This window comes from Strix uralensis, chromosome 5, assembly GCF_047716275.1.
Source record: "Strix uralensis isolate ZFMK-TIS-50842 chromosome 5, bStrUra1, whole genome shotgun sequence".
NCBI classification, from domain to species: Eukaryota; Metazoa; Chordata; class Aves; order Strigiformes; family Strigidae; genus Strix; species Strix uralensis.
The window spans coordinates 54,513,988-54,541,980 of NC_133976.1; the positions used below are offsets into that span (position 1 = coordinate 54,513,988).

The following is a 27,993-nucleotide window of genomic DNA, read 5'->3' on the forward strand; positions in this document are numbered from 1 at the left end:
TAGTACTGGTGTATTGGCATAAAAGTTGTTTTGTTAACTTCTGTCTTGATATCTCTTTAGATGGAGATTAAGGGCCTACCTGAAGGGAAGAATATGTCTTTCCCTTTCCCATTTGCCTTACCCCATCCATTGCAAAATATTTTTTCTCGGTCTTCTGTGATGAGTTCCCTGGGACAAGGAAAGTGAGTCATGCAGTGGCACTCCACTGATACCTATCTAGAGTCCTTAGGTGCCATCATGGTGGGCAAATCCATGAAACAGAATTACGAGGAGGATTTGCTCCAGTTCAGTGTGACACCTCTAACAGAAAGGCCCTTACGTAGCTTGTAGTGGGGTGCTTTCTGGCAATTCATTATGATAGGTTACAGAAAAGGAAACAAGAGAAGAGACTGAGCCTGTAAAGCACAGAAGAATCCAGGAGGGATTTTTAATATACACATTATCTCAACCACTTTCTTACAGTCTTCTGGGAATATACATATCCAGATATCAGAAGAGATTTCTAAGTCTTTACAAGCTCACTTGCTGTGTGTTGCTTTTGGATACAATTTCTTCTGTCACCTTATATTTTGAAATCAGCAGGCTAATTTACAAATACATTGCCAGCTCTGATAGGTGTGTGCAGCCTTTGTGCCAAGAGAAATTGTTAATCTGATTAAACCTCTGAAACTCTGCTGTCTTTCTTCACAGAGCAGCCTCGTACCGAATCCGAGTGGGAGAACAGCTTCACTCTGAAAATGTTTCTTTTTCAGTTTGTCAATCTGAACAGCTCTACCTTTTATATAGCATTCTTCCTTGGAAGGTAGGATTGATGTCTGCACCCTGATATGTGCAAAATGAAGTAGAGAGATGAAATAAAATAGTCTGTAATGAAACAAAATGGGACCATATTATCACACATCTAAAAATGCAAATTCCATACTAGCAAAGCAGGACAGGCTGCAGTTTTATTTTCCTTTCAAAAGCCCAGAAACAGACATAGTTTTTCTTTCCTAGCACCACACAGACTCAATGCTTTTAACAGTTTCACTGCTGCAAACTGATGTGTCCCACAATACTATACATTCAGTTCACTTCATGCTGTCTTTATGTGTGTAATTTGCACAGGTAAGTAAATAACACTGTCTTTTTCTTTCAAAATAGAATAGAATAGTTCAGTTGGAAGTGACTTTCAACAATTATCTAGTCCAACTGCCTGAATAATTTGTTGCTTGTATTATGTGATTTGGACTATTAAGAGTGAATTATGAGCTATCTGTTTTTTTTCTCACAGAAAATGAAGTGTATATATATATATATGTATGTCTCTTTTTGCAAGTCCCCTAAAAGCAAAAGAAGAGCCTTTGAGTACAGAAGGCTTGAGTAGAAGAATCCATCAGTATGGATTATTTGCATGTGGGAAGTTGTGGGAATCATTCTGGCAGAAAACATGGGAGAATAGTAAGAAAATGATGTTTTCCTAATGAAAACTAACATTTTCACTGATTTCACAGAAAGGCAGCTATCACAGCCCACATTACGGTGTAAGAAAATGGACTGGCAGTTGAAAGCCATTTTCCAAACTGATATGAACAGTTTTATTCAGATTTTCTCTCTTCTCTACATATGCTGAATATCCAAAAGCGGAATATTTGGTATTGAAATAAAACTGAAAGTAAAAATATACTTAGTCCTTCATGGACATTATTCCAGGAATACTCCAAAACGTTTTGCAGCATAACATCTTTTATAGTTATATCAATCACACTAAGATGACATTAGATTAAAACAACAGTGTTAGCTTTCTTCTGCTACTGCTACTGTGAACATAGTTGATGTATATTCCTGTGTTAAAGATTTACAGGACACCCTGGTGCCTACTTAAGGCTGATAAACCGGTGGAGACTGGAAGAGGTGAGTGTTCCCTAACTACACACTGATTTATCTGCTGCCCACAGATGCAGTGAATGCAGGCAGAGGCAGACACATAATTCTGTATAGGTATTTTTGAGTGTGTTCCTGCGTTTTCAGTTGCTGTCTAACTCCACACTGCTGACACTACTGACCACTACAAAAACATCTACATATTGATATAAGTGTCCTTTTCAATGCTAGCAGTTTTAGTGTTTGCATCACATTTGGATAGTGTTATCAAATGGTTTAAACATTACTCACATTTTTACATTGGTAATATTTCATCCTTAAAATGAATCAGTCAGATATGAATCTGATGACTTTTTGCTTCTAAATAAATCCTTTCTTCTCAGTTTTTCTAGCCTTGCTGACCAGGGAGCTAAAATAATAAAATAACAACTTAAAAATTCAGACACCTAAAATGTACTTGAAAGTTGATCAAAACAACTGAACAAACTTCCCAAAAGAGATACTGGCATAATGTTCCATGCCTATAAAACCAAATGGATTTGGAGAGCAATGAAATGTTGGCTTTCCAAGTCACTCAAGGACCAATCACACTTTTTTTGGCAAATACATTCAAAATTCAAAACCCATTTGACAGTTACTGGAGGTGAACAGCAGAAGTTTCTGGACCAGTCATGTTGTTTCCAATGCTGCTATTTGCACACTCAAATACCGTGGTTTCTTTCCTGCTTGACAGCTGAATTAGTGAAACAACTTTGCAAATACATGACAAATGGCAAGTGGAAAATGCCTTAGACTGCCTACATGAATTTACAACACTTCCAGATATATAAATATTTTGGTTAATAGAGGTCATCCTAATACTAGCAAAAAAGGGAATAATTTGAAAAGGCTTCCTAATTTTGAAGTAGTGAATTCTGTACATTCAAGGAAAGAATACTTGATAAATGGGCAGACAGAAGTTCACTGAACATGCCTCCAAAGTCTGAGAGAGGCTGAGCTGACCTAACAGCTTGCTGCTGCCAAAAGAAGATAAGTCTGCTCTTCCTTTGAGCCTTTCCCCAGAAGTTTGCTCCTTCCTCTTCATCTGCACTGGCTCTAGCTTGTCCAACCCTGTGAGGAGCCTATTCAGTTCCCTGTATCACCAGGAAACTCTTCCTTTTTCTGGCTGAATTAGTTTTCTGATGAATTACTGGGCTGAATCACCTCACAGAGGGATCTGAGAACACAGAAAGAACCTCACCCCTCTGCAGGAGCAGAGATGGGAGAAAGGAAGAACCAGGTTTGGGAGGAAAGTGCGACAGTGAGGTGTTACATGTTGGGTCAGTTACTGGTAGAAGCTACTATTAGTAGTCCCTACTGTTTTGCTTTTCTCAAAGGAAAAAAGGTCTAATAATAAAAGAAAAGTCTGTTTTGAGAAGTCTTGACTATTGACCATATCCGTGCTAGGTCTTATTAGGAACATAATTTAGAATATAATGCCCAGATATCCCTCCAATAGCCCTCTCTTCACCTGTTGGATGAAGCCAAGTCCAAGACATTTAATAACATGATATTGTCTAGTCCAGTGTCCATGGGCATATTCAGACCACAATTCATATATTAGTGATGTTATGGTTGTAACATCACTGCTACTTCATTAATACTGCACCTACCTCTCTCAGGTTATATTGGCTTGCAGGACTGATTCCTAAAAACAGAAGGATGATGATTTAATAATAATGCCAGAGAATTTAATTTTTAAAAGTAAAAAGATATTATCTGCCACCCTGATAATCTAAAGAGAAGCTGAATGAGGTCAACAGAAACCTCAGCAAGAACCCAGGTTATGAGCACTGTATAATGCAATATGCGTAAAAAATTCATATCACATTTTGTTACAGGTCATAACTAATTTTTCTCCCTAAAAGTTAAAGAGAAATAGTTACACTTCTATGACAGTGATCTGTTCAACTTATCCATAGTACCTGGGATTTAACAATACAGCTTGAATTCCACTGTTTGGATCTGCAAAGTCATTTGTGCTGTTTGAGGGCAGAAAGCTTTTTCTGCTTTTCAGTTTCTTCCAATACTAGGTGAAATATTGTGGAATTACCTAAATTTGTACTACCTGAGCAAATCTCCCCAAAGCGATACCACTTCTTCAAGGTCTGGAGCCACTGCTAAAGCAAGCAAGCACTCAGCAAGAGACACTAGGAACTGTTGTTTGACAGAAATTTTTAGTTCTTCAAGAAGAGAATACCTTTGCATGGTCCACTCAGTCATATACATTAAATAGTACTTAATAATCAGTATTAGGTCTATCGCCTAGGCATAAACTGTTTGCCTGTGCAGCCAGGAGGAATTTTCTCTTCATTCTTTGGCTTGATGCACAGTCAGCCTCCCCAAAAACTATTGAAATCACTGGAGAAACTTGGTAGGTTTTGCCTCTGTCCCACCCACAGTTGGACAACATATTAGAAGCACTGATGTGAAAACTGCATTGGTTTCAGCTGATTCTGACCTCTGCAGAGATTTAGACGGTAGGCTTAAAAGGCTGATGGTATGGTTCAGTCTCATGTGTTCCCATGAGTTTATATTTTTTAAAGACAATAAAGATGATGGCATTTAATGTCCTTTAAGTAAAATATGTAATATCCATTTCTAGTCTTTAAGAAATGCTTTAAAACTCAGCATTATTTCTGTATAACCTTTTGTTCCTTTTTTTCTGTAGTGCCACCCTAGTGGATGCCTTATTGATCTTTGTATGCAAATGGGTATTATAATGGTGTTAAAGCAGACCTGGAATAATTTCATGGAACTGGGCTACCCGTAAGTAAATATAATGCCTATGCTTCTGTAGATCACAGAAGAATATTGTTTATGATTTCCTTATGAGCAGTTACATAAAAGCAAGTTACAGTAGTCATTACAATAGAAAATCCCCCCTAGGATACAGAACTCTTAAGACAGATTTCCAGACATATAGAGATAGATGATGTTTGGGGTTTTTCTCACATTGGACATAGTTTGCAAAAGTGAAAGTGTAATATAAATATTAACAAATAAATAATAGTTGGGAAGTACTTGGTTTAATTAAATTGCATTCTGTGTTTTAAAACTCCTTAAAAATAACTGTAAGACCACTGTATTCCTTACACAGGAAATATTATATGTATCATTTTTTAGCTATTCCAGTAAGTTCTAAATTGGATTTCTCCTTGCTGGGTGATAAAAGGTGCCTGAAAGGGCACGTATGAGTTGGAAAAAATGCACTGCTGGCATATACAGTCTCAGAGATAGAAAAATTTACTGACTGGTATATTGACAAGTTCCCCAGTGATCTTCAGGGTATTATGGATGTGCCCTGACTAAAAAGGTTGACAATTATTCATTTCCTATTGATTCATTTCTTATTTTAATGAGCATGTTTAATATCATTAATATAGACAGCTGATGCTAGAGACAGTGTGGCAGGTCATCAAGGGAAATTAGCAAGTGTGAAAATGTAAGAGAGAGCTGACATTGTCAGAAAGTTTGCCCTTGCAAAGTTCAGAGGGATTTGCTTCACTGCAGGATCCACAGCAGAGCTGTGCAGTTTGGTCCCTGAACTGCAGAAACGTGTTTGGAGAAGCGGTTTCAGGCAGCCTTAGTGCTGATCACATCTAGTTGTAATGAGAATGGAAGTAAATGATTTAAATGCACTGAGTAATTGGCAATCAAGGTACTCAAAGCTCGCTCTCTGTCTTCCCGGGTTTGTGCCTAGCGCTGCTTGCCAGGATTTTGCAGCTGTTAGGGATGGAGGAATTAGCTGGGGTGGAGAGGAGGGAACAGCAGCAGTAGTATTGATCCTTCTCTTTCTGCTCTCTTCCTCTTTTGTCAGTTTTCATTAGAACTTTTTGCTGCCTATTAATAGGGATTTCGAAACCTAATAAAGAGCACAGAAGGGGATTAAAGAAGGTGACTGAAGGAGATAGGAGGAGGTTGTTTAAGAACAAGTGATTTAATAGGAATTATCTGCTTCGGATGAAGTCAGTCTCTTCACTTTAGAGTCACAACAAAAATCACAACTCAAAACACACAGTCACAACAACGTGAGATGCTTCAACTTATTCTGATGAGAGATGTATTTGCTCTCCAGACCTTTCAGTCCACCTTCCAGCCCTGAAATGCTGCAGGCAAGTGCATTTCCTTTTTGTGTGAAAAAAAACATGATCATTTCTGCTAAGAGCATGATTGGAACCATCACCATGTAGATGGCCGGAGGATTTGAAGGCAATCCTATAGTCTGTAGTACAGCATCACTGCACCTCTGCCTGTGTGCTGGCTACCACCTGCTAGGACCCAGGCAGAACCAGCACTGTGTGGTGCCAAAGCTGATAGCAGAGAATATTTCCCCGTAAGACAGCCCTAGGAGAGGAGCACCAGCAGCATGTTTTGGAGAGTGTTTTTTTGCACCATTTCAGGGTGACAGCCCAGCTCTGATGCAGGCGTGTGCTCCCACAGGGACCAGAGACATGCAGGGCAAGTCAGAAGTACCACTGAGTGTTCCTTGGTGACAGGAATCACAGTGCCTGCCATCACGTTTCTTACTGATGTATGTGACATTGGCTTCTCTTCTGAAATTTCTGTCTGTGATTTAAAACCTAGGTTTCAAAGATATCAGAGAGAGGCCCTAGGGTATGTGCTAGAGCATTGATTGTTTAGTGGTTACATTTTTAATACAAATACTGGCATGTTACGGTGGTGCTTCTGCTTCATACAAACATCACCTCGAGACCTCTGAAAGTGTGCATCAGTTCTCCTCTCCTGCATAGATACATTTGCAATAACTAAGAAACAAAGTATAAATTATTGCTTCATTTGGAGGTGGAAAACTGCAATTTCAAGTTGATGTTTTTCTGGGAAGCACATACACCCGTATTAAAACCACATAACATTGCCTTGCTCACATTTTGCTCACACATAAATCAGAAAATGACACCTGCGAATTTCACTAGAAGTATTAGATATTTAGTAACACTGCTTATGGGTTTCCCCTCTCACAAAGGAAGAAGTTAACTGGGATCTATCTCAGCATATTGGTCTCCCACCCACCTCACTCCTCAGCTGCCTTTGCAGAAATCCAGTTCTCAGCCCTCTCATGGGCAGAACATGAGAGGCAAAGTCTCAAAGGGTGATGTGGACTGCAAAGATGTGCCCTTAACTGTTCCACAGTCCATCAGTCATAACCATGGTCATTCACAAGAAAGGCCTTTTTAGGCTTTTTATACACTAGTGGCTGGCTGCAAGCTGCTAAACCCAAATATTTTAATAGTTTCTTGTACTTTGGCTTGAAGTTCATGCTTGTGCTTTTAAATTTTTTTCTTGCACTTCTAAACTCTATAGATTTTAATGCCCTGCACTCAGTTGCACCTATACTTCTTTAGGAAGACAGGAAAAGCTATAACCTCTCTGCTAAATGGCCTGAATGGAAAAATTATCTCTAAGCTTTAAGAAAACCAGTTGGCCAAACCTGTATCCAAATCCAGAAGCTGTTTGCCTACCATTCGCAGACCAGACCAGACCACTTTGAAGGCAAGAAGCGAAGCACAGTCAGGGAAAGGACTGAATTATTTGGGTGAGCTATCACCTTCTGTCTTGCTGAGACAAAGGGGCCAAAATAACTTTGGAGAAAATCTCTTGTCTTTTTTTTTTTTTTTTTTTTTTTTTTCTCCCTATACTAACTGTAACTTGTGTCCTTTGTTGGTCAAACCAGTGCAACAACTTGACCTGGAGAGGCAAAGGTGTTTATTTCAGATGTGAACAGTCATTTCTCTTCGGGCTCAGTGCCTCCCACGGTGCCCCTACACATGCATTTCTTCAGGAACAGTACCTTCCCTCTGAAGTCCAGTATCACTCCCCCATTTCTTGAGATGGAGTTAGCTCTCATGTCAGTCATCCACCTCTTGGCCACCACATGTTGTCAGTAGTCCACACACTTCTTTCTGCCAATGTTTAGCTGCAGACACCATTCAAGGTTGCTTTTTCCCTTCCAGGATTGCTCAGGGATGGTTACCCTGCACACTGTAGAGCCATGTAGAGGTGCTGGCTTGCACACAGGAAGGGATCAAGCAGCATTAGCACTCTATTTACTGATTCTCAATTAGAGCTCAACTATCTCCACACAGCATTACATTCTGCCATATAAACAGACACTGAAGTGATTTGCCATTGTGTGTGGAGAAAGAGAAGGTAAATAACTAGTAAAAATATGTCAAAATCCCTCCACCATTTTAACAACATCTAGGTTTGGATTACAGCCCATCAGCTGTATCTATTTTCATACCTATTATGCCATGTCATCAGCCACAGGTATTACTAATGCTCTATTTTCCTATGCATTGGGAAATTAATTTTGCAAGGTATGTTGTGCACACCTAGCGTCTTCCAATTTTGTGCTAAATAGCCACTAATATTATTTACCTTGTTTCTTTAATTTATTTGAAAATGTAGGCTAATTCAAAACTGGTGGACCAGGAGAAAACTGCGACAGGAGTATGGCACACAGAGAAAAACAAGCTTCCCACAGTGGGAAAAGGACTACAATCTGCAGCCTATGAATGCTTATGGACTCTTTGATGAATACCTAGAAATGAGTATGGCACTGACCTTTGTTCATTCTCTTTCACTACATTTTAATTTTGAGGCTTTTTTGTTGTTGTATGCTGGTGTATTCTTTTAATTATTGCTGTATGAAGCTAAAGAGGCTGCAAAATCATTTTTGTTCTCACAGGTCAGGTTAGGAATGAGAGTGAGCTTGTAAGAACCAAAACAAACCAACGTAGGTGCTGTTTTGCTAACTTCACATCCATGATCATTCTGGCTTTGGGTAGGGAAGGCCATTTTCTAAACCAGAGCCCACGTCTTCACCTGCATACATATCTGAGGAACTTTGCTGTTATTTACTAAAGGATGTTCCCTTGGGCTTTTATTTTTAAGCTGCGTGGTACAGACCTGCATGCTTGTTTATGTTTAAAATTCACCATCATTTACTACCTCACATTTACAAAGTAGCTTGCTGCCAAAAGGCATTGCTCTATCCAGAGCAGAGGAGAGGATAACTGCTCAAAGAAATGTTAAAGAACAAGAACTTTTGCCCTATGTGACTGAACTGCATGTATCATGATTGTTTTTCTCTTTTCTCCCTCATACAATTCTTTTCAAATTAATGGGAAATTTCACAGTCTGAAAATCTGCCTCTAGAAACTTACGTAAAGTTTCAAACTTCTGCCCATCTGTACAATAAAAAGCAATGTATTCAAGCCCTAATCTTTGCAGGTAATTGAGAGATCCTAGTTGTTGCTGGAGTAAAAATGTCCCTTTCTAAAAGTAGCTTGTCCACCTCTAAACTTCACTCCAAATTACAAAATCTAGATGTTGCTGTCCATCCCAGGGACAGATGTGCATTTGTTCTTGTCGTCCTTGCTCTGAACTTTTGGCAAGGAATTGCTGCACAAGTGTCACTAGTCTATTGTATGGTACGGCATAATAAGAAATTTTTGTAAATTTATACATAATATTTGTATGCATATATTATTTGGTATCTTAGACGTTGGGATTAGATTTTATCAGTTATACTGTGATCTTTCCTTTTTTTTCCTAGTTCTTCAGTTTGGTTTCACAACCATTTTTGTGGCAGCTTTTCCACTGGCACCGCTTCTGGCCTTACTTAACAATATTATTGAAATTCGGCTTGATGCATACAAATTTGTTACCCAGTGGAGAAGACCTTTAGCTTCAAGAGCCAAAGATATAGGTGAGCTATTTGCATGTGTGTTTCTGTGTATGTGTTATTTTTAAGGCAGAGCATTGACCACTTCAAGTAAGAGCACATTAAGGTATTTTCAGTCACCTTCCCTATTAACAACACACAATTTGATTGTTCCTTCAAGTTCAAGTATCTGATGCCAATCTACTTATGCAATTAATAGTCTATATTGTAAAATGTCTTTTAATTATTTTCTGGGTGACTTAACAGCCAAGATGTTTTAATAAAGTGATCAGTGTTCTCTGCATGTTTTTCCTTGTGGCAGACACACTGTGTGAACACATGCTGCTGCTCAGTTCAACTATAATAACCAGACAGAGTAGCTGAAACGTGAAAGTCAAGTTAAAGCAGCCACCATTCTGTAAGGGCCCTGTGTGTTTTATATTTACCAAATATAAAACCAAGCTTCCCTGTGACTCAGGGGCTATGCCCACTAGGTGGGTCAGACAGAGTGGGTCTAGATCCCAAGAGACAACTTGCTCTCAGTAAGGCACACCTACATTGCTAAACACAGGGTTCACATAACTTTGAGGTCACTCAGCCACCCACTGCTGCAAGGGCTCTCCGAACATGTTTTGACTATAAATCTCTTCTGTCCTTGCAGTGTGCAAAAGCAGAACACCTTTAGGAACAACTCTGTAAAACAGTCATCTGCTCAACACTGAATCCCTGGTGTCTTTGCAGGGGTAAATAGGATACCTCACTGCCCATCTGCATTGCAAAAAACAGTAGCCTACACCATGATATAGCAGAAGTCCAGGCTTTGTGCTCTAAGAATGATCTACCATGTACCTAAAATCTGTGTCTGAATAAAGCTTTGTATGTGAACAGTGTGGATCTATGAGTTTAGGTACAAACCTGGACATCAGCCAGTACACAGTGTACACTGTAGACATAATTCCTGAAAAAACATAAATAATAAAAGCACAGAAAAATATACTTTTTTTTTCAGGCCAGTTCAGGTGTGATTTCTCAAAATAAGTTGTATTCGCTCCCTATTCAGCAAAGTTTTAAGGGACAGCTTGATGCCTTGTTAAAACCAATGTTATGTCTAACCTTTCTTTGGTATGGTTCTTAGTGATGGCCCTCATGACCAGAGTTGCTGTGCGCCTGTACCACAAGATCTGTCAGATGGTTGAGGATGGGCCAAAAAGCCCAGGTGATGCCTAGGGACTTTGTGTCATTGTGTAACATTAGCATGCCACGAAGATTTTGATGCCGATGGGTACATGCTGACCAGCTGTGCACGAGTTACACACGAGACCCCTGTGACAGGCAGATTATGGATTGCATGTATTCCTGGCTACCCTGGCAGACCCTCCTGAGAGGCTGGACAGCTGTCATCATAAGCAGGGAGGTTTACAGCATTTCTTAAAACCTGGTTATGAGGCTTGGTGGAGCCAAGGCCTCCATGAGCATTTTTGTGGCTTCCTTGAGATTATTTGAAGGATAAACAAAATTCCCACCCAGTGGGAACAGAGGTCCTGTTGTTCAATAAGAAAAAATTATTTTTACTTGGTGACTCTCAGATAGAAACTACATAAAAAAACCTTGAGTGGTGGAGACAACTGCTTCAGAGCATGCAGTATCTCAGGCACTTTGATTCTTGTTTTTCCTGGAGCTAATATACTCTCTTTGTTGAACAGGAATCTGGTACGGGATCCTGGAAGGCATTGGAATTCTTTCTGTTATCACAAACGCATTTGTTATAGCTGTGACATCAGATTTCATCCCTCGCCTTGTTTATGCTTACAAATATGGACCTTGTGCTGGCCAAGGAGAAGCTGGACAGAAGTAAGCTTTTCTTTGAGAAAACAAATGCATATGAAAATCACTTACTACTTGAATAGATACAGCAGTATTCTCTGTGTATGTTCTGATTCCACGAACACAAATTTATTGTTTGTGCTGAAGTAACAGATATCAGCCATAGATATTGATGCTTTGCATATTCACAGAAGGGGTTGCTGAGTGGCTGTATTTTATGACAATTCAAGGAAAACGTGGCAGAGCTGTTACAGAGATTTGATGTGTGTAAAAGTATGCTGCACAAGTTGCACTTCACAGCTGGTGTACATGGATATAAGCCTCTTTTCATTCTGAAGCAATGCTGATATTTATCAGTTACAGATTTAATGAGCATTTTAAACTTATTCAGTAGGCTTTTTTTCCTGATGGAGTATTCAGCATGTATTGCTCAAAAAAAGTAGTGTCTAACAAGAGGAAGCAATTCCCAACTAATAAATCAAGATATACTTACAGAGCAAAGTAATTTGTTTTTCTTCTAAAACTAGACTCCTTAGATTAAATCTTTCAGGAGACATTTGTGAACTGAATCTCCACTGCCTAAGTGGATTTTCTTTCAGTGTTGCTAAACAGTGAGATTATATTAGTGTGTGCACACTACCGGCAAGTATGAGTATAGCTGCTACATGGCAACTTTTAAAATCTAGGCTGCTGGACTTGGGAAAGGTCACTGAATAGAGCTGAACACAAATAGACACAGTTTGCAAATGATCTCCTAGCAGCTCCATTAGCAAGGATCCTACTGTTCAAAGAAACCCAAGCTAAACAGTAGACAGTGACAGATAGCTTACATTCTGCTATTAGACATATGGCAGATTGATTTTTATTTCCTGCTACAGAAGGCGAGTTCTTCTGTTGCTGCTTTTTGCCATCTTTTGGTTGTCAATACTGTTTAATCATACTGATGGAAGAAGGGCAGCTGGTGTGGCAGCTCCTGATTAACAGTGCTGCTAACTTGCTGTCCTGCAAGGAGTTGGCATTTTAGTCAGTGTCAGAGGAAATGTTCTGTTTATTTTCATGAAGAGTTAAAGTCCCTTCATGGGTAAAGTATTTAGTCTGGTGCCAGTCGTTCCTGAGCATGTGCCTGTGCTTGTGCCATTATGAAGATCCATAGGACATTGAGGCACTGTCAGCAACTTTCCTTGCTATTGATTTTCTCAGGACTACCATGCATGAAAAAACAACACCTTCAGAAATTTTATTTTTAGGAAGCCTCAAATAAGATTCACTGGCTTTGAAACTACTTCTGCATAGGGGAAGTAGCTTGGCTCACTGGGGAAGCTCATCATCTTTTCACAAACCTTGTATAGTGCTTTCACACTTCTGCTACTTTTCTGAGTGAATTTCTAGATGAAACCACCAGATAGTAATCCTTTGAAGGAGCCAACTTTGGATAAAAACTATTTATGTCAGCATTCTGGATATTGCTATTAGTAAGTACTGTTACAAAAGCAGGAAGCTATTCAAAAATCTACAGGAATATTGAATTTTTTCAAATTAAGGAGTCAAAAAATCTGATATTGAATAACTTAAATGAGAGGTGCTTTATTCTTTCAAAAAAACATCTGTAGGTATTAGATCCATATAACACCCAGTGATACTAGAAAAATATTGTAATTAAATTAAGTTCCAAATCCAGTCAGTATGGAGATTTTGAGACAAAGCCAGATGGTGTTTAAATGTAATTTCTCAAAGACTGTAAAATCCATAGTTTAAAACACAAAGAAACAAACCCTTACTGTGCAATATACTCTGCACCAAGTTGAGCAGTGTGCCTAGACTTACCTGTGCTTAGGCAGCACAGAGTGAACAGCACAATACACTTGCCATATCTCTCCTCAGCTTTATTAACACCAAACTTGAGCCTTCTAGTGACTCCCACAGCCCTTTTTCAGGAGACGTACTTTCTCCTACTCAGTGTTCTCCAAACTGTGCCTGACCCTTCAAACTGTGCTCAGCCACTCTGGGATCTTTTAGTACTGAGTTCCTCTGATTAACTGGACATTTTGTATAAAAGCTGTTTTAAATGTATTGTCTTTTCATCTGACTTAATATCCCTTTGTGCTAGTACCATGAGGTTAACAGTGGGAATATTCTTATTATCTTCCTAGTGCTACTCATTATTTTCTCTACCTCTGTTTTGTCACCTTTTAGGTGACTTTTCTTTTGAAAAGTAACTAGTGCCGGTCTTCACCATTTCTTCTCCCATAGAAATCTACCATTTCTTCGCTATTATTGTCCATCTGACCTACCTGAGTATTTCTTTTATATTGCCCCAACATCCCTTTCAAATATTAATAAGCATCACAGTTATACTGTGGATTTCATGAAACCCAGAGAACATCCTCCTGAGTACAACAGTTAATGGGAAAACCTTGCTGTGTCCTGACTACAGGATTTTTTCCCCTCTAGGTGTATGGTTGGCTATGTTAATGCCAGTTTATCAGTATTTCTGGTGTCTGACTTTGAAAACCGTTCAGAGCCAACATCAAATGGAAGTGAATTCTCTGGTTCACCATTAAAATATTGCAGGTAAGTATCTGATCAAAATACCTCTCTGCTTTAAGACATTGCAGGGGAGAAGCATCATGATAAATTTGGGGTTGGCACTATTTTTCAGAACTTAAAAAACAGTAATGGAAAGAATTAACTGTGCTATTCAGGGACATGCTTATGGCACTTATGGTACTACCATGCTGTTACCTGCATGATTCCTTCCTTAGGTACAGGAGAGGCTGAAAAGTGGATAGCTGGCAGGTGTTCCAAGTGCAGGATTTCTGTGGTGTCATGACTTGAATCAGACACAATCATCATGTAGAAATGTGGTATCAAAGGGCCAATAATAGGCGACTGATTACTTAGGTACCAGTGAGATGGAACTGTAATCAGATTACATCCTAGCACGTGCACAGGGAAGTCAAGGTTGCACAGAAATGACCACACTGAGTTATTTTAGAGGTCTGCCAGGCATAAACAGGGTCTGTCCTAAGCTACCTTTATGAAACCTCAAATCCAGCACTTCCTAATTGTTGAATGTCTATGTCATTGTTACAGGTGTAATTCTTAGTAATAATCATACACTTATGGTTTGGATCAAAATAAAATGAGCAGTTAATTATCTGTATGTCTTTGTCCTCAGCCAACAGATTGGAGAACTAGCAGCCTTAGACTAGTCTGTAATGTCAGATTTGCACCTGATTGATTTTAATGGTCCAAAGCATCAAGGATCTATGTAAAGGACTTAAATGGGGTCCCAACCAAAAATACCAAACAACAAATACAGCTAGCATTTTTTTATTGCAACATTGGTTTACAAGCATGAGTCCTGGTAGCTGCAGATACACTTAGACCCAGTATTTTTCACTGTGAAGAATTAAAATATCCTTTCATGAGTGCCTAAAGAACAAAAGATACTCTGTGATACAGCAAAAGTCAGTGATACTTTGTGATACTGTGACATTTTTATTAATAAGAAGCTTGAGTGGTATAGCATAATGAACTGGGAAGGGGGTAGCATTAGTGGTTTTGTTTAACTAACTAATATTTAAGACTGATGCAGCTTATTTGGAAGAAAAATCATCCCAATGTTGAATCCATACACAGCATTTTCTGTGGAGCATTACAACTTTGAGAATACTCCATTCCATATTGTTTGCCATAGCACCATTTAATAATGTTTTGTAATTCTGGTCATTCCCTTCCCCCTGTTTAATTCCTTTCTTCCCCAACTTCAAGCATGAGGTTTCTGCTACTTAAAGCCGATGGTGGAAATCCCATAATAAAAAATGTTGTCCCCTCCGTATCCCATAAACAGAACACTATTAAAATTGGCGCCATAAATCTCCAGAAGATAAATCTGTTCTTTTGGAGGACACTGAATTGTTATGTACATATACCCTTGAAAGAAAATTAACATCCTAGTTTCTTTAGCTGAGTTTATCAGCTACTTAACCCACCTGAATTCTGCTGAAACATCAGTCATTTTAATTGCACTTCAAGCCAGATATTGATAATGAGGTAAGGAAATATGTTCTACTGTGCAATAGTGTAGGCATTTTTCCAGGAAGGCAGTCTGTCTGAACAAAAACAGTGGCCATATTCAGTTAACTTCTGCTCATCTGGAACCCAGATGGTGCCATGTTATTCTGGTTGGTTATAAAAGGTATCCTCGTTTCTTCACATGTAGTGCTTGGTTCCTAGCAAGTACAAAAAGGAGACGTACTCTACTGACTTGGGACTTGGTCTGGGGACTTCTGTTTTCTGGATGCTTAAGATATTGTAAAACATCCTAAACTATGAAGTCAGAATGCTGCTTGCAGAAGGGAAGATCACCTCAGTTTTATGAACTTGCACTAGAGATGCAGCAATTTAAGAGGTGTTTGTTGCTGACTAAGATGTCAAGATGCAATTTATTTAATTTTGTGTATCACCCTCTGCTATCTAAGAAGGTGAACCTTCACAAAGAAATACAGGTTATCATAGAGATGAAATAACTGTTTATTTCTTTTGCTCACCTGAGGTTACTTTCTTAAGAAACTAACTTAGAAATCAAGCTTAAGTGTATTGTTTACTATGGTATTTTCAATATTTTTTATAATGGGTTTTCAGTACCATCTAGGAAACAGGTTAAGGAGAAAAATTATTTTTACACTACTTTTAAATTAAGTTTCTGAAATAGTATTTTGGAATTGACATACTGCTAGTAGAAATGGACTCCAAAATGTGTGATTTAGACAGATTAATGGTTTGTTAATGTAATTTTGGAGTCTTCCTGGATCCAGCTTTCCCAATAGATAGTTATGTTATTGAGATCTAAAGTCTTTAAAGAAACATTCAGTGAGACAAGACACTACATCCCTTTCTTACACAGCCCTTGCCACCAAGAGGTGCCGTTCTGGCTCCACTAAAGTCAGGATGAGCCATGCTATACACCAGGGATGGCCAGCTAATTGACCGAAGGCCAGATGGAGCCCATAAGGCAGTTGTACATGGATTTTGGGAGGGCTGTCAGGCTGACAAAATTTGGAACATTTATGGTTTTAAAATGAACTTGTAGTGGGAAGAAAGTGGCCCTCAAAACAACTGAGCATTCCACCTTGCTCCATGTTCTGAGGAGGTGCCTGCAAGGCATGCATTGTGCTACGAAGGGAGATGCTGTAGGCCAAACTGCTGGTGCTGAGCACCCAACATCCTCTGTATTTGCTTCAGCAGTTTTGCTTCATACAGTCACTGGCCTGGTCCTTTGCACTAAATTTCCATTAGCAGCTGGAGCACAAAGTGGACTCTTGTTAGGCTTCATCTGACAGTAAACCCTTCTGGGTGAACCAAAGCGTGGCAGGTAGAGGTGATCTGGACACTTGCTTCAAAAGCATGCACCTGATCTGAAATTAAACACTAGTGTAGGCCCAGCATAAGAAGCAAGCAGTGTTGGGGTAACTTGTACAGTCTGAATTGAGATAATTTTGGTGCAGAAAATGCAATGATCAAGAGCGGCTGGGTTTTGGTTTTGCCTTCCTCCCAGGTAGCAGGGCAGGATCTTGCTAACTACTGTCCTCTCCTTGTCTTTCAGATACAGGGACTACCGAGACCCTCCTCACTCCCCAGTGCCCTACGGTTACACACTGCAGTTCTGGCATGTCTTAGCAGCACGGTTGGCTTTCATTATTGTATTTGAGGTCAGTGACCGTTCAGGTGGCAAAACAAAAACAACAAAATGAAACAAATTTCCCTTTGAAGCTTTTTTGCCGGGCTGATCTACGATGACAGCTGTTTAGCTTTTGTGTTAGTTTCTGCTATTTATATTGTGCTTCGTATTCTCAGATCTTTTTTCTGAACAGTCACAGGTATTTGGGTTCTAACAAAAAGGGGAATGCAGTGCTTTGAAAACTGTAACACTGGCTTGCAAAAAGGGGAAATAGATGAAGCTTTTATTTACTTTCTGAGGTCTGGCATTCATAACTTGTCTAGGCTGGAAAGCCTTATGCTGACTCAGTGTGTGAGGAAGGGGTGAAGGAACATGAGAAGAAAAGGTGAAATCTGAACAACTGAAAAATGAAGATAGGTTAAGTTACAATATTTACACATCTAGCTTTTTTCTCTACTTTTTAAATACCATTCATTTCCCCAGAATGATTAGCATCACAAAGATGATGATGATGAAAAGGATTCAATACCTTTGCCAATGTTTATAATATTAGTACTTACTGTCAGGATCTCAGAAATCTTTAAGACAAACCAGAGAAGATAATACCAACTTAACATGACTGGTATACCCATGCTGATTTTGAAAAAGACAGACAGGAGGGTAGTTAAATAGGATGACATCATTTACAAAACAAAATGTGGCTCTTGAGCCTGAATTTCAGGTGCCTGAATATCCCTGCCAGAAACCAGGGGCTCAGCATCTCTCCAGCACAAGCAGTTTGAAATGCCTTTTACACTGTGAAGAAGCCAACAGGGAACAAATGTTTTTTAAAAACTCTTTACTCAATCCTCTGCTCTGAAATCATAGCAACAGGACATCCAACACAGATACGGAAGCTGTAATCACCATAAATTATTGACATAATGTTCATGAGTGCATACTGCATTTCTGACTCACAGTACTGTGGAAATTCATTCTGAAATGAGCTTTCGAAGCACCTCTTTGGATCACAGAAGCATTTGAATTAGAGGAAAGGTGAAGGGGAAACATCCACTAGATTATTTCTTGTGTAGGGATGTCTTGGTGGCTCTGCAGTGAATTCCCCCTGGTTGTCATTTTCAGCCCTTCCCAGACGAAGCGGGAATATGGCACTGCAGGTTGGTCTCTCTCCTTCCTCTACACTGGGCTGCCTCATTAGAGGTTGGTCCTAAGGAGATTGGCTCTTCCATCATCTCTGCCACACTCAGGGAAACATTAAGAGGAAAAAAGAAAGAAAGATTTGATAGAGGGCTGCTGGGCTTCTCTTCTTCGTTTCTTGAGCTGTCAGTACTGAGAGACAGGGTACCTGTCTCAAAAAAGGACTACAAGAATGGCCTTGGCAGGTCACCCTTGCTTCTTGATACACACTTGGCATAAAGGCAGCATGGCATAAGGGCAAAGATAACTAAGGCAAGAAAAATCAGCCCTTCTCAAGTCTCAGTGCCCAGCCAAATTTGCGACCCACTGTGGAATAGTTTTCTGTGTCTGCCCAATACTTGCACAAGAGATATGACTTTGCTTTGCCCCAACCAAAGCCATAGGCTGGCTCACAGCTGTCTCCCTCAACAGGGGCCCCTCTGTTTATTGGCACTGGAAACTGTTTCCTTAACTATGCCTACGAAATCAAAAAGGTAATTGCAGCAGAAACCAGGACTGTCTTTCTCTGTGGAAAATACTAATGGGTGTATTGTGATTGCTACAGCAAATACAGTAAAAGATTAAACTAAGAGATAAGTGATTCAAGGTAGGTTTTTTCATAAATTAAGTAACCGCCTAAACTCAGACACCTTTTTGGCACTGTGGGTGTGGTTATTTTGGCTGTCTTGACCTCCCTCAAAGACAAACAAATGCATTTCCTGTCACTGCAAAAGGAATTATTTGTCCAGCCTAAACTGACAGAAGAGGCTTTTTTTAGGTTTGGAAAAAAACCCCAGCAATTAAAGTATTGTGGGTTTATTTCTCATGAGTGAAGAATACAAGGGAAAACATTACATTCTCTTTTCAGTGGCATTCAAAGGAAGAGTCCTGCTTGGAGAAGAAGAAATACCTTTATTTCTCCAATCTAGAATGAGTGTCCTTTCTGAGATGAAAGATTTTTCTGTTTCTCTGCTCCTCCTCCTCCTCTGAAGTGGAGTGAGCAGATCTCCAAGAAGCATCTTTGATCAAACAAAAAAGGACACTCAAGTAATCCTCCCCCATCACACTCAAGCTTTGCCGTGGCATGACTAAAACATGAGGGACAAAGGATCAGTTACTTTGTATTTAATTGTAATGTTTAGTAAATGGGAATATGTCTTTGGATGAGAGACACAGTATAAGAAAAAATGTTTTGTTTTGCATTTGCATTCATTGGTTCCAATATGCATGCAAGGGTTTTCTGGCAACAGGAAAGTACTCTATCATTCGATCCTTCTCTTCCTGCAGAGCAATCCACTAATACCAGGCCCTGCCCAAACAACCTTACAGCAAATCATGACCTCAGGGGTTTGAACAGATAGGTCATACAACAGTTCTGAGGCCTTATTTGAACCTGGCTGCTCATAACTTTTGCTGTGATCCATACTCCACTGATGGCCTGGAGTTTTTTAGGGGAAAACACATCATGGCTTGGTTTCTTCAAGTTTAGTAATGGGTTTAGTCTAACACAGCATCTTTTTGTGAATTGGAAGGAGAGGGTTTTCAGACGATATGGAAAGTACTTGTTTCTTTCCTAACATCTTAATTTTTCATCCCTTTTTTGTTTTCACAGCACCTTGTCTTTTGCATAAAGCACCTGATTTCCTACTTAATCCCAGATCTCCCAAAAGATCTCAGAGATCGGATGAGGAGGGAAAAGTACCTGATTCAGGAAATGATGTACGAAGCTGAACTAGAACGTCTGCAGAAAGAGCGGAAGGAAAGGAAGAAGAACGGAAAATCTTATCACAATGAGTGGCCATGATGGGGTGAGGAAGAAACTGCTTAAAAGAAGATAGGAATTCTGTTTATAAAAATTTCCTGGTTTTCTACAGTGGAGAGTGCACTGAAAGGAATAGTCAGTCAATGTTGTGTGCACTTAGCACATGTGCACCCATGTTTAATATGGTGCTTATTGTCATAAGCCTTTTGAAATGAGAGGTCTTGCAAGGCTTAGTCTTCTCCAGAGCTAATGTCAGCCTGAGCAGATCAGACCAATGCCTAACACTCTGCACTCTTTCCAGGAACCTCCCAGGCCCTGACTTAAATCCAAGGCCCTGAACTTCAAAGCAGTTATATATCTTACAGTGCTTTACAGAATTCAGTGATCTTATGGCTCTTTCTCATGACCAAGTTGCTATTCCATAACCAGTGACTGCGCATTGGCAACATGGCAGTACTTGTCGATGTGTGTGGACACCACCTGCAGCACATGCATGGCAAAGCTGCCCTCTTCCACAGTGGAGTAAGCTGTGTTAGCTTGCATTTACCATGAGTTAATGTGGACCATTTCCATTACTCCCAACAATACTGAAGTATTTTTTAGAAGATGCTTGATCATGAGTCTAATCGACTGGTCTACCAATGCTGAAAAATTTAGGTGTGCAAAAGTGCTGACAGATAGACAAGCATATAAATGTGTCCAGAGGTATCTAACTGTAGGGTCATTTATTTAGAAATGATACTGTGAAATGTTGGTAATATGTTCTAAAGATTTGAACAGTGCCTTTTCAGCTATAGGACTGTCTGGTCTCTAAAGGAAACAAATAAGGCTAGGGCATCTTGCCCAGAACTGCCCATGAATTTGTATTGCAAGATCACATTGAGGCCTCGTCAGGAATTAGGGTGTATGATATGCATAACAGAAGCCAGAGTGTGTCTTAAAGATCTATCTATTTACTTATATAAATAAAACAGAAAAAACAACAGATGAACAAGGTCAGCAGAGCAAAAGAACACAGTCATCTGGGATCTCTACACTTACTTTATTCATCCTTCCATTATCTATGAAAGGAGGGAGGGGAAAAATAAAACAACATACTGTAGTATGAAATAGCTTGAAATCCTTCATGCAGAGCAATTCTACACAGGCTAGAGAATTAGATTTGGGTGAAATGGGCCACTGTCTATATGCTTTTGCAAATTCTTTAACTCTAAGAAATTAAAAATTTCCCAGATCATTAACCCAAATAGTGGAGTTGTAGGTCTGAGGACTGCAGAAGTGTTGGGTGGAGCAACATGAATCAAAATGCCGAGTGTTGCAAAAGCTCTACCACCTCTTGCCTCAAAGTGATAACACTGCGGTTCTTGCAGAACATGCAGTGGCATCATCAGCTACAATATGAAGAAGGAAGTTCAAAAGCCAAGACTGTAAGAAGCCAAGTGGAAGCAAGCCTATGTCCTGGAGATGATAGAGCTAGATACAAAATACTGGAGCTAATCCATTTCCCTAGCCTTTTTCCAAATAACTGGAGCTCCATAGAAATTACAGTTTTCTCAGAAGTCTTAAGGAATTGTGACCTTGTTATTTTGAAGATATTTAAGAAGGAGGAAAATTCAGCAAGTTGTTTCTACAAGTTGTCTGGGAAATCATTTGGTAGAAGGGCTAGAATTTTCCCTTCTGGACAGACCACACAGTGCAAGACCCTATGGATGGATGCCTCAAGCTCCACAAGACATCAGGACCACTTGCACCAGGACCCCATCTTGCCAAATTAGATCTATTAACTTCTTTCCACTGCAACAGAGAACTGTGCTATTTCCGGGGCGGGGCGGGGGGGGAAGTTTTAATGAAACATAATATGGCTTGAAGAAGGAGAGGGGTGGAAGAAAATGTATGCACCCTTTTCTCTGTAGCCACTGCCTGCCTACACCTCACAGCAAGGAACCTCCTCCAGTAATGACCCATCATCCTACATGAAGAGGATAAGTGGCACAACAGCTCCCATTTATCAGGTGCTTCTGTCCCAAGCCTGAAAGTCCCATGAGGCAAAATAAGCACTGAAGGAATTTCAGGATTAATCTGTTCTCTGTTGACATGGTGCCAAACTGAGTGGGGAGCACAAGTGGGGTGTATTCCTGCCTAATGAGGGAGTGAACTTGTTCATCTTTGCTTCCGCTTACAGCAGCTGTGGACACATCCCATGTGGGCAATGGAGAAATGGGGGTATTTCTGTCTCTGTAAATAGGGGGTGGGGATTAGGCAATGTCATCCTCCGATACACACATGCCAGATGGGTTAGTATTTACCATCCACCACCTACAGGTGTGTAGTGCACTTGCAGTCTGGGGACTCTCGAGCAGGATCGCTGTGCAAAATCTCATTCAGACCAAATTCACATAAGCGATTGGATTAGTTTGCATACCCTCTGTTTAATAGCTAAAACAACAGATGACAAGAGCTTAGAAACTGTTTGCTAAGTAGTAAAGTGAGACATGAGTCATGCATAAAATCGGTGTCAACCATATGAGTGTGATCCTTTGCAAACTCCACGGTAAGATATAGCTTTGTCAACATAGATCTCAGTAACTTCCGAGAACTGAACTGAAACCTAGCAGAATATAAACTGGCTTCCTCTCCAGAGGAACACCACAATATAATGTGCCAAAACAAATAAAGTGCAGCAGAAATACAATAGATAATAATTGCTTTTGAGAATAGTTTTTGACATAGCTATATTATAATGAATTTTCATGACCATACATTGCTAGAAGTTGTGTCCTGTTGGGCTCTAAATGAGAACACGAGTTGGCTGCTTACCAAGCTTGTGCTGAGTATGATGTTGAAAGGGGCTCTGACCTCCCTGGCAGATCCTGAGCACAATTCTGTCACTTGATGTTGACCAGTCAACCCACTGAGGTTTCTGCGCTGCTGGTCTGCTGTGAATAGATTTCCCTTGAGTCCTTCAGAGCCATATAGCAGAACACTCAGAAAAGATGACCGCTTTTTGTTCATTTCATTAATTAGGAAAATATAATACAAATAATAGGCTAATAATAATAAATGGGATTTTAATGGTCTCTAGATAGCAAATTGATGCCATTCCCTTCCTTCTGATCTGATGATGGGTTTTGTTTAAACCTCCAGGTGACCGTCCTATATGTTGTTTACTTATTCCAGCTCCACAAGAGCACTACCTTCAAGGGAATGAGAAAAAATGCAACCTCAATGCATGCCACAGACATTTCACATAGCAAGCAGGACAGCACACATCAAAGGATTTACTGTGAAATCATCTTGCAATCAGCATAGGATTGATCTCCGTAGACCACTCTTGACAGCAAGCATGTACTTCATGAGCAGTTACACACCAGTTTTTAAAACCAAGGAAAACAAAATTGTATATTGGGACTGTTTTTCAGCCTGTTTGCTACGTTTTTTGCATTCTGTCCCATGTTGGTTTTACAGATCTTAGAATAAAAAATGTAAATTAACAACCTGGATACTTTGACAAAAGAAAAATCCTAGGTATAGAACATCATCTGTGTTCAAGCCACCAAATAATACAACAGAAACCGTGTTTACAAATCAGTTCTTTTTTTATTTTAAATCTTTCTGAGGGGATTTATGTTATTTACCATATATATAATATATATATATAAAGTATATAGAGATTGTTTATTTGTAAATAGAAAAATCCTATGGAGAAGAATGTCAAGTTTTCACACTTTAAAAAATATCATCAACATAAAGCCATGTTTAATGCTTGTATAATGTGACGCAATAAACTTTAAAATAAATTATGCATATGAGATATTTGTTGTTTGGCATTCATGAGTTATTTTCTGGTTACCTTATTTGTTCAGCAAGCAAACAGACCGGTCAGGTGGAAGCAAATTTAAATGCAGACCAAAAAGGGCCAAAATCTGTCACTACTCTCTCTCTATGGATCCTTTGTGTATTCACATAGTCCAATATTGTTCCTGCTGTGGTTTTAGTTCTTTTTTAAATGTTCCTTCTTGTTTTGTCTCTTGACCCTGCCAGATGCTGCATGTAATTTGGACAGTGTGGAGTGCTCCCACTCCCATAGAATTAATCAGTTTTGAGCATCCTGCATTTCTTTGTCAGGTGAGCTTTTAGCTGGGAGAGATGAAGGATCAGGGTGCAGAAGTATGATGGAGACACCAAGAATTATCTTGCTGCCTTTACACAGACAAGGCCCTGACTGACAGTCCAACTAGCAGAGGACAGTATATGATCCCAGAGAAAATATTATTCAAACTTAATTAATTGCTTTAAGTAGTGATGCCAATTAAAACAATAAGCATATAGAAAAAAGTAAAGCAGAAAGAGCGACTTTGTAGCTCTGCAGCAACCATGGGAGGTTAGTTAGAAAGAAATAGGGTATCTGCAAGATATTCTCCCCAGTGAAAACTCATATCGATGTTGTGATTGTGGACCAATAAATATCACCTGGCCCAAACTTTCACTTCATACTAAAATTAGAGTTAAATGACTGCTCAGTGCTCAAATAGTGACTGCAAGCAGTAAGGGAAGATAAGTTGGTCTTTGATGTGTTTTCCCTGTTTTAAACAACTAAGTGAATTCAAAGCACTGAGAAAAACCCTCTGCAGTGCTACATTTTTAAACTATGGTAACTATGAAGATTAGTCTTCACTCCACGAACAAAACAGGTAGAAGTCACAGATCATCCAAGAAAGTTTAAGGCAGTATCAATTAAGTGCAAACAGCAGTCTCAGCAGAGTGGTGCAATGAAGACCACGCTGATGCTGTTTAACACAGCAGTGATCAGTCACCCTTCCTAAAAGCACACTCAGATGGGAGTTCAGCATTTGTGTTGGGAGAGCTGTAGCCATGCCAGCGGTCACACAGCTCTGTTCTCTCTGTCCACAGCTCACTCTGTGCCATAAAGCACAGGCACACAGAGGCACACCAGTCCATTCAGCACTCTGCAGAAGCGTGGAGATACCAGTACTTACCCTTTTTCAGATCTGTGGGCTGAAAGTACCTGGTAAGTAAAAACTATTATATTCCAAGGCTCAAGAACTATTCTGTAACATAAAATGCAGTATCTTTTTCTGTGTCATGAAGACAAGGCACAAGGCTGAATGAGCTGCACTTGTGAGACTTAAGAAGCATAGCCAGCTCATTCAGTCAGTGGACTAGTGTCTGAGTGACGAGGATAGTCCCAGAACAGAGACCCCTGTCCTGAATCTCAGAAGACTTTATTGAGGATGTTATTTTTTGTCTCAGATACCTATACCTTAGGTATAGGGACACAAGACATAACTCATGGGATCTATCCCGCTTGCTCACCGCTCTTCCACACAGTGGCTTTAGACACTTAACCTGGTCACAGAGCTGCAGCAGCAGAATGGGAGATAAGGGGCTGGCCCTGAATGCTACATTGGATCATGCAAACCAGTCCTTCAGGAGGCCAAGGGGAAACCTGCCTCCATCACGTAGTTTTGCACTGGGTTAGCCAATGGCAACGTGCCCCTGGTGGCAACCCATACAGTGTCTGTCTGGCCTGTACTCCTCTAGAACAGATCTGCTCCTTGGAGCCCATTTTTTCTTCTTAATGTTTTATGATCCTGTCAGTTCATCTTATGCAGTAGCTCATCAAGGGCCCTCTGTCACAGGGGCACAGAATAAATTGATTTAGATGCTAAAGGGCCCCAGTCAAGGTAGATAAACTAGCACTATGTCATGTGCCAAGTTACAGCAGCTCAGCACCAGGCACAAATGCATAACTTCTAGAAAGCATTTAAGACACGCAGTCAGTTTTTCTTTTGATTCTCAAGCATGACTGCCTTCCTTATAAGCTTCACAGCTCAACTCTCCTGCAATGGCTTTTATTTTCCAACTTGATTCTGCTGCTATAGAGGTGTTTTAAACACCTACATAGAGCCATAGCAAAAAGTCTGCTGTACAAAAACAGCACAGTGGGTCAGAGACTGTTCCCTGCTGCACCAGAAAGCACACAGGAGAAGGAAGCAATGGAGACTTTCACCCTCCCAAACCACCAGTACAATGCATGGTTTGGAGTGGCTATGAAGTTCAGCTTTTCTTGGCAGCCCAGCCAGAGGATAAGCCATCCCATGCCCTGCAGCCCTGGAGAAGCCTTCACCAAATGATCCTCTGTGATCCCTTCCCCGTCCTGGGGGATTGCACACTGGCCTCTACCTGCCTGACAAAACACACAACATGCTCTTGCCTGACTTGGACCAACCTTGAACATGAATGCCCCAAGTGACAACAGGGACTGCATGAACACAAATGGCTACATGAGGTTTCAGCTCACAGCTCCACAGATAACAGCAGTGGCAGACACAGTATTCCCTCTTGCCCAGTACAGCAAAGAGGGCCCTCTTCCTGCATTAATATCTCTGCTGCGCTATGCCCAGCCCAGTGCAAGAGCAGTCCTAGGCCAGCATGCTGGGCATGAAGTGGAAGACTGCTGTAGGTCTGCTATATGGCATTGAATAAAAAGACCAAATAATTGATTTCCTTCATGAGGACCAGCTCTGTAAGGGCAAGACAGGGCAGAAGAGGGACACAGGATGTGAAGGGAAGGATATTACTGACTTTTGCCTCTACTCATCACCAAAGACACTCTTGTAGCTTCCAGCAGTAAGCAGAGAGAAGGAGATAGAGGTAACAAGGGAACAAGTGGCTTAATAAAACCAAGCACATATGACAAAACCAGCAAAACAAATACACTCTCAGGATCAGTTTTACAAAGGGACCAGATGGCAATAAATACACCTCCTGTACTAAAAAAAGACCCACTGTTTCTTGCAATCTGATAGGGTCCCACAGCCCTAATCTCTTCATACTTTCAACACCTTAAAAGAAAAAATTAAAAAAAAAAACAAAACAGAAAAACAGCCATGTCTGGGGGAACAGTGCTCTTATCAAATAAAAAATTTACTCTGAGAGTGAACTGAGATCAAAAGCAGATATTCTCCAGGATGTTCAATCAGGCAAATATTTCACATAGAAACATTGCCTTAAGCCCTGTCACCAAGATCCAGAGGGAGAGAGAGTGAGGAAGTGCAAGAAAGACCTGATTCCTTTCTTGACTAATGTCAAGGTCATGCAAGGGTGACAGTGCCACGAAGCTCAGCAGATGCCTGCCCATGACCCCAGCAGGGCTGGTAACTGACCCGACACAGGAACATCAACAGTGCTTTACATGAACAAAACTGTCCTCGTGGGCTGACATGGCCCATGTCATATATGAAGGCCATTGACTTTGTTCTTACTGCTGGCAACATCCATTTCAATGTGGCTGAAAGCTGGGTTGTCAGTTCCTTCAGCTGCTGTGGTAAATGGTGTCCAGTTCAACACTTCCACTTTCTCTGGCTAAAAAACAAAAGACAAAATCCAGGCTGTGAAGTGGAAGAAACAGTCTTCCTCTCTTTGATCTGCATGCAAGCAGAGTCAGGCCTGACATACAGGATGCCTTGCAGGAAAATTGCTGACAGAACATAAATAGTTATTCACGGCAGGAGCTGGTATTTTTTCAGGGGCATGGAAAGTTTCTTATTGCATAAGGTACTGGTTGTGTAAAATGTTCTTGTCACATAAAATGTTCTTGTGCTGCAAAGTGTCTAACATATTTTTGGGTGTGCAAATTTCTAATTGCTGTTTTCATGTCTAGCAATCTGTCACCACCAGGTCCTTGCTATTGCCTCCCAACCCTTGGTCCTTGCCCCATCTTTGACATGAAGAGATTAACATGCATCATTGCTTTGATGTTCCATCTCTGTTAAACATAATGAGATGTTGAGCTTTTCATGTGCAGGAAGCTGCTCACCTCCCCCTGAATTTTTTTTCCCAACAACTTTCTGCATTATTTGTGATGCCAACCACTTGTTATCCAGCTCCTAGCTCTGTAACCAGGCAGACACTTGTTTCTGATTCTGATCATAA

The 27,993-nt window shown here is 40.2% G+C and overlaps 2 protein-coding genes across 6 annotated transcripts in view; one reads left to right on the forward strand and one right to left on the reverse strand.

Annotated features, from left to right (window-relative positions):
- ANO4 (anoctamin 4) overlaps nucleotides 1-23,846 on the forward strand; it is a 220,123-nt gene extending 196,277 nt beyond the window's left edge. For 4 of the 5 annotated variants that reach the window (XM_074870850.1, XM_074870852.1, XM_074870853.1 and 1 more), the window contains 10 exons: nucleotides 691-802; nucleotides 1,836-1,893; nucleotides 4,574-4,671; nucleotides 8,335-8,477; nucleotides 9,485-9,637; nucleotides 11,296-11,443; nucleotides 13,868-13,987; nucleotides 17,025-17,130; nucleotides 19,888-20,083; nucleotides 23,182-23,846. In XM_074870850.1, the coding sequence (XP_074726951.1) occupies nucleotides 691-802; nucleotides 1,836-1,893; nucleotides 4,574-4,671; nucleotides 8,335-8,477; nucleotides 9,485-9,637; nucleotides 11,296-11,443; nucleotides 13,868-13,987; nucleotides 17,025-17,130; nucleotides 19,888-20,079 (1,130 nt within the window). In that variant the 3' untranslated portion in view covers nucleotides 20,080-20,083; nucleotides 23,182-23,846. The remainder of the gene's footprint in view (nucleotides 1-690; nucleotides 803-1,835; nucleotides 1,894-4,573; nucleotides 4,672-8,334; nucleotides 8,478-9,484; nucleotides 9,638-11,295; nucleotides 11,444-13,867; nucleotides 13,988-17,024; nucleotides 17,131-19,887; nucleotides 20,084-23,181) is intronic. The other variant, XM_074870851.1, reaches the window with a different exon arrangement.
- The window catches only part of SLC5A8 (solute carrier family 5 member 8), a 29,467-nt gene continuing 25,090 nt past the window's right edge, over nucleotides 23,617-27,993 (reverse strand). The window contains exon 15 of the mRNA XM_074870855.1: nucleotides 23,617-27,423. Within this exon, the coding sequence (XP_074726956.1) occupies nucleotides 27,292-27,423 (132 nt within the window). The 3' untranslated portion in view covers nucleotides 23,617-27,291. The remainder of the gene's footprint in view (nucleotides 27,424-27,993) is intronic.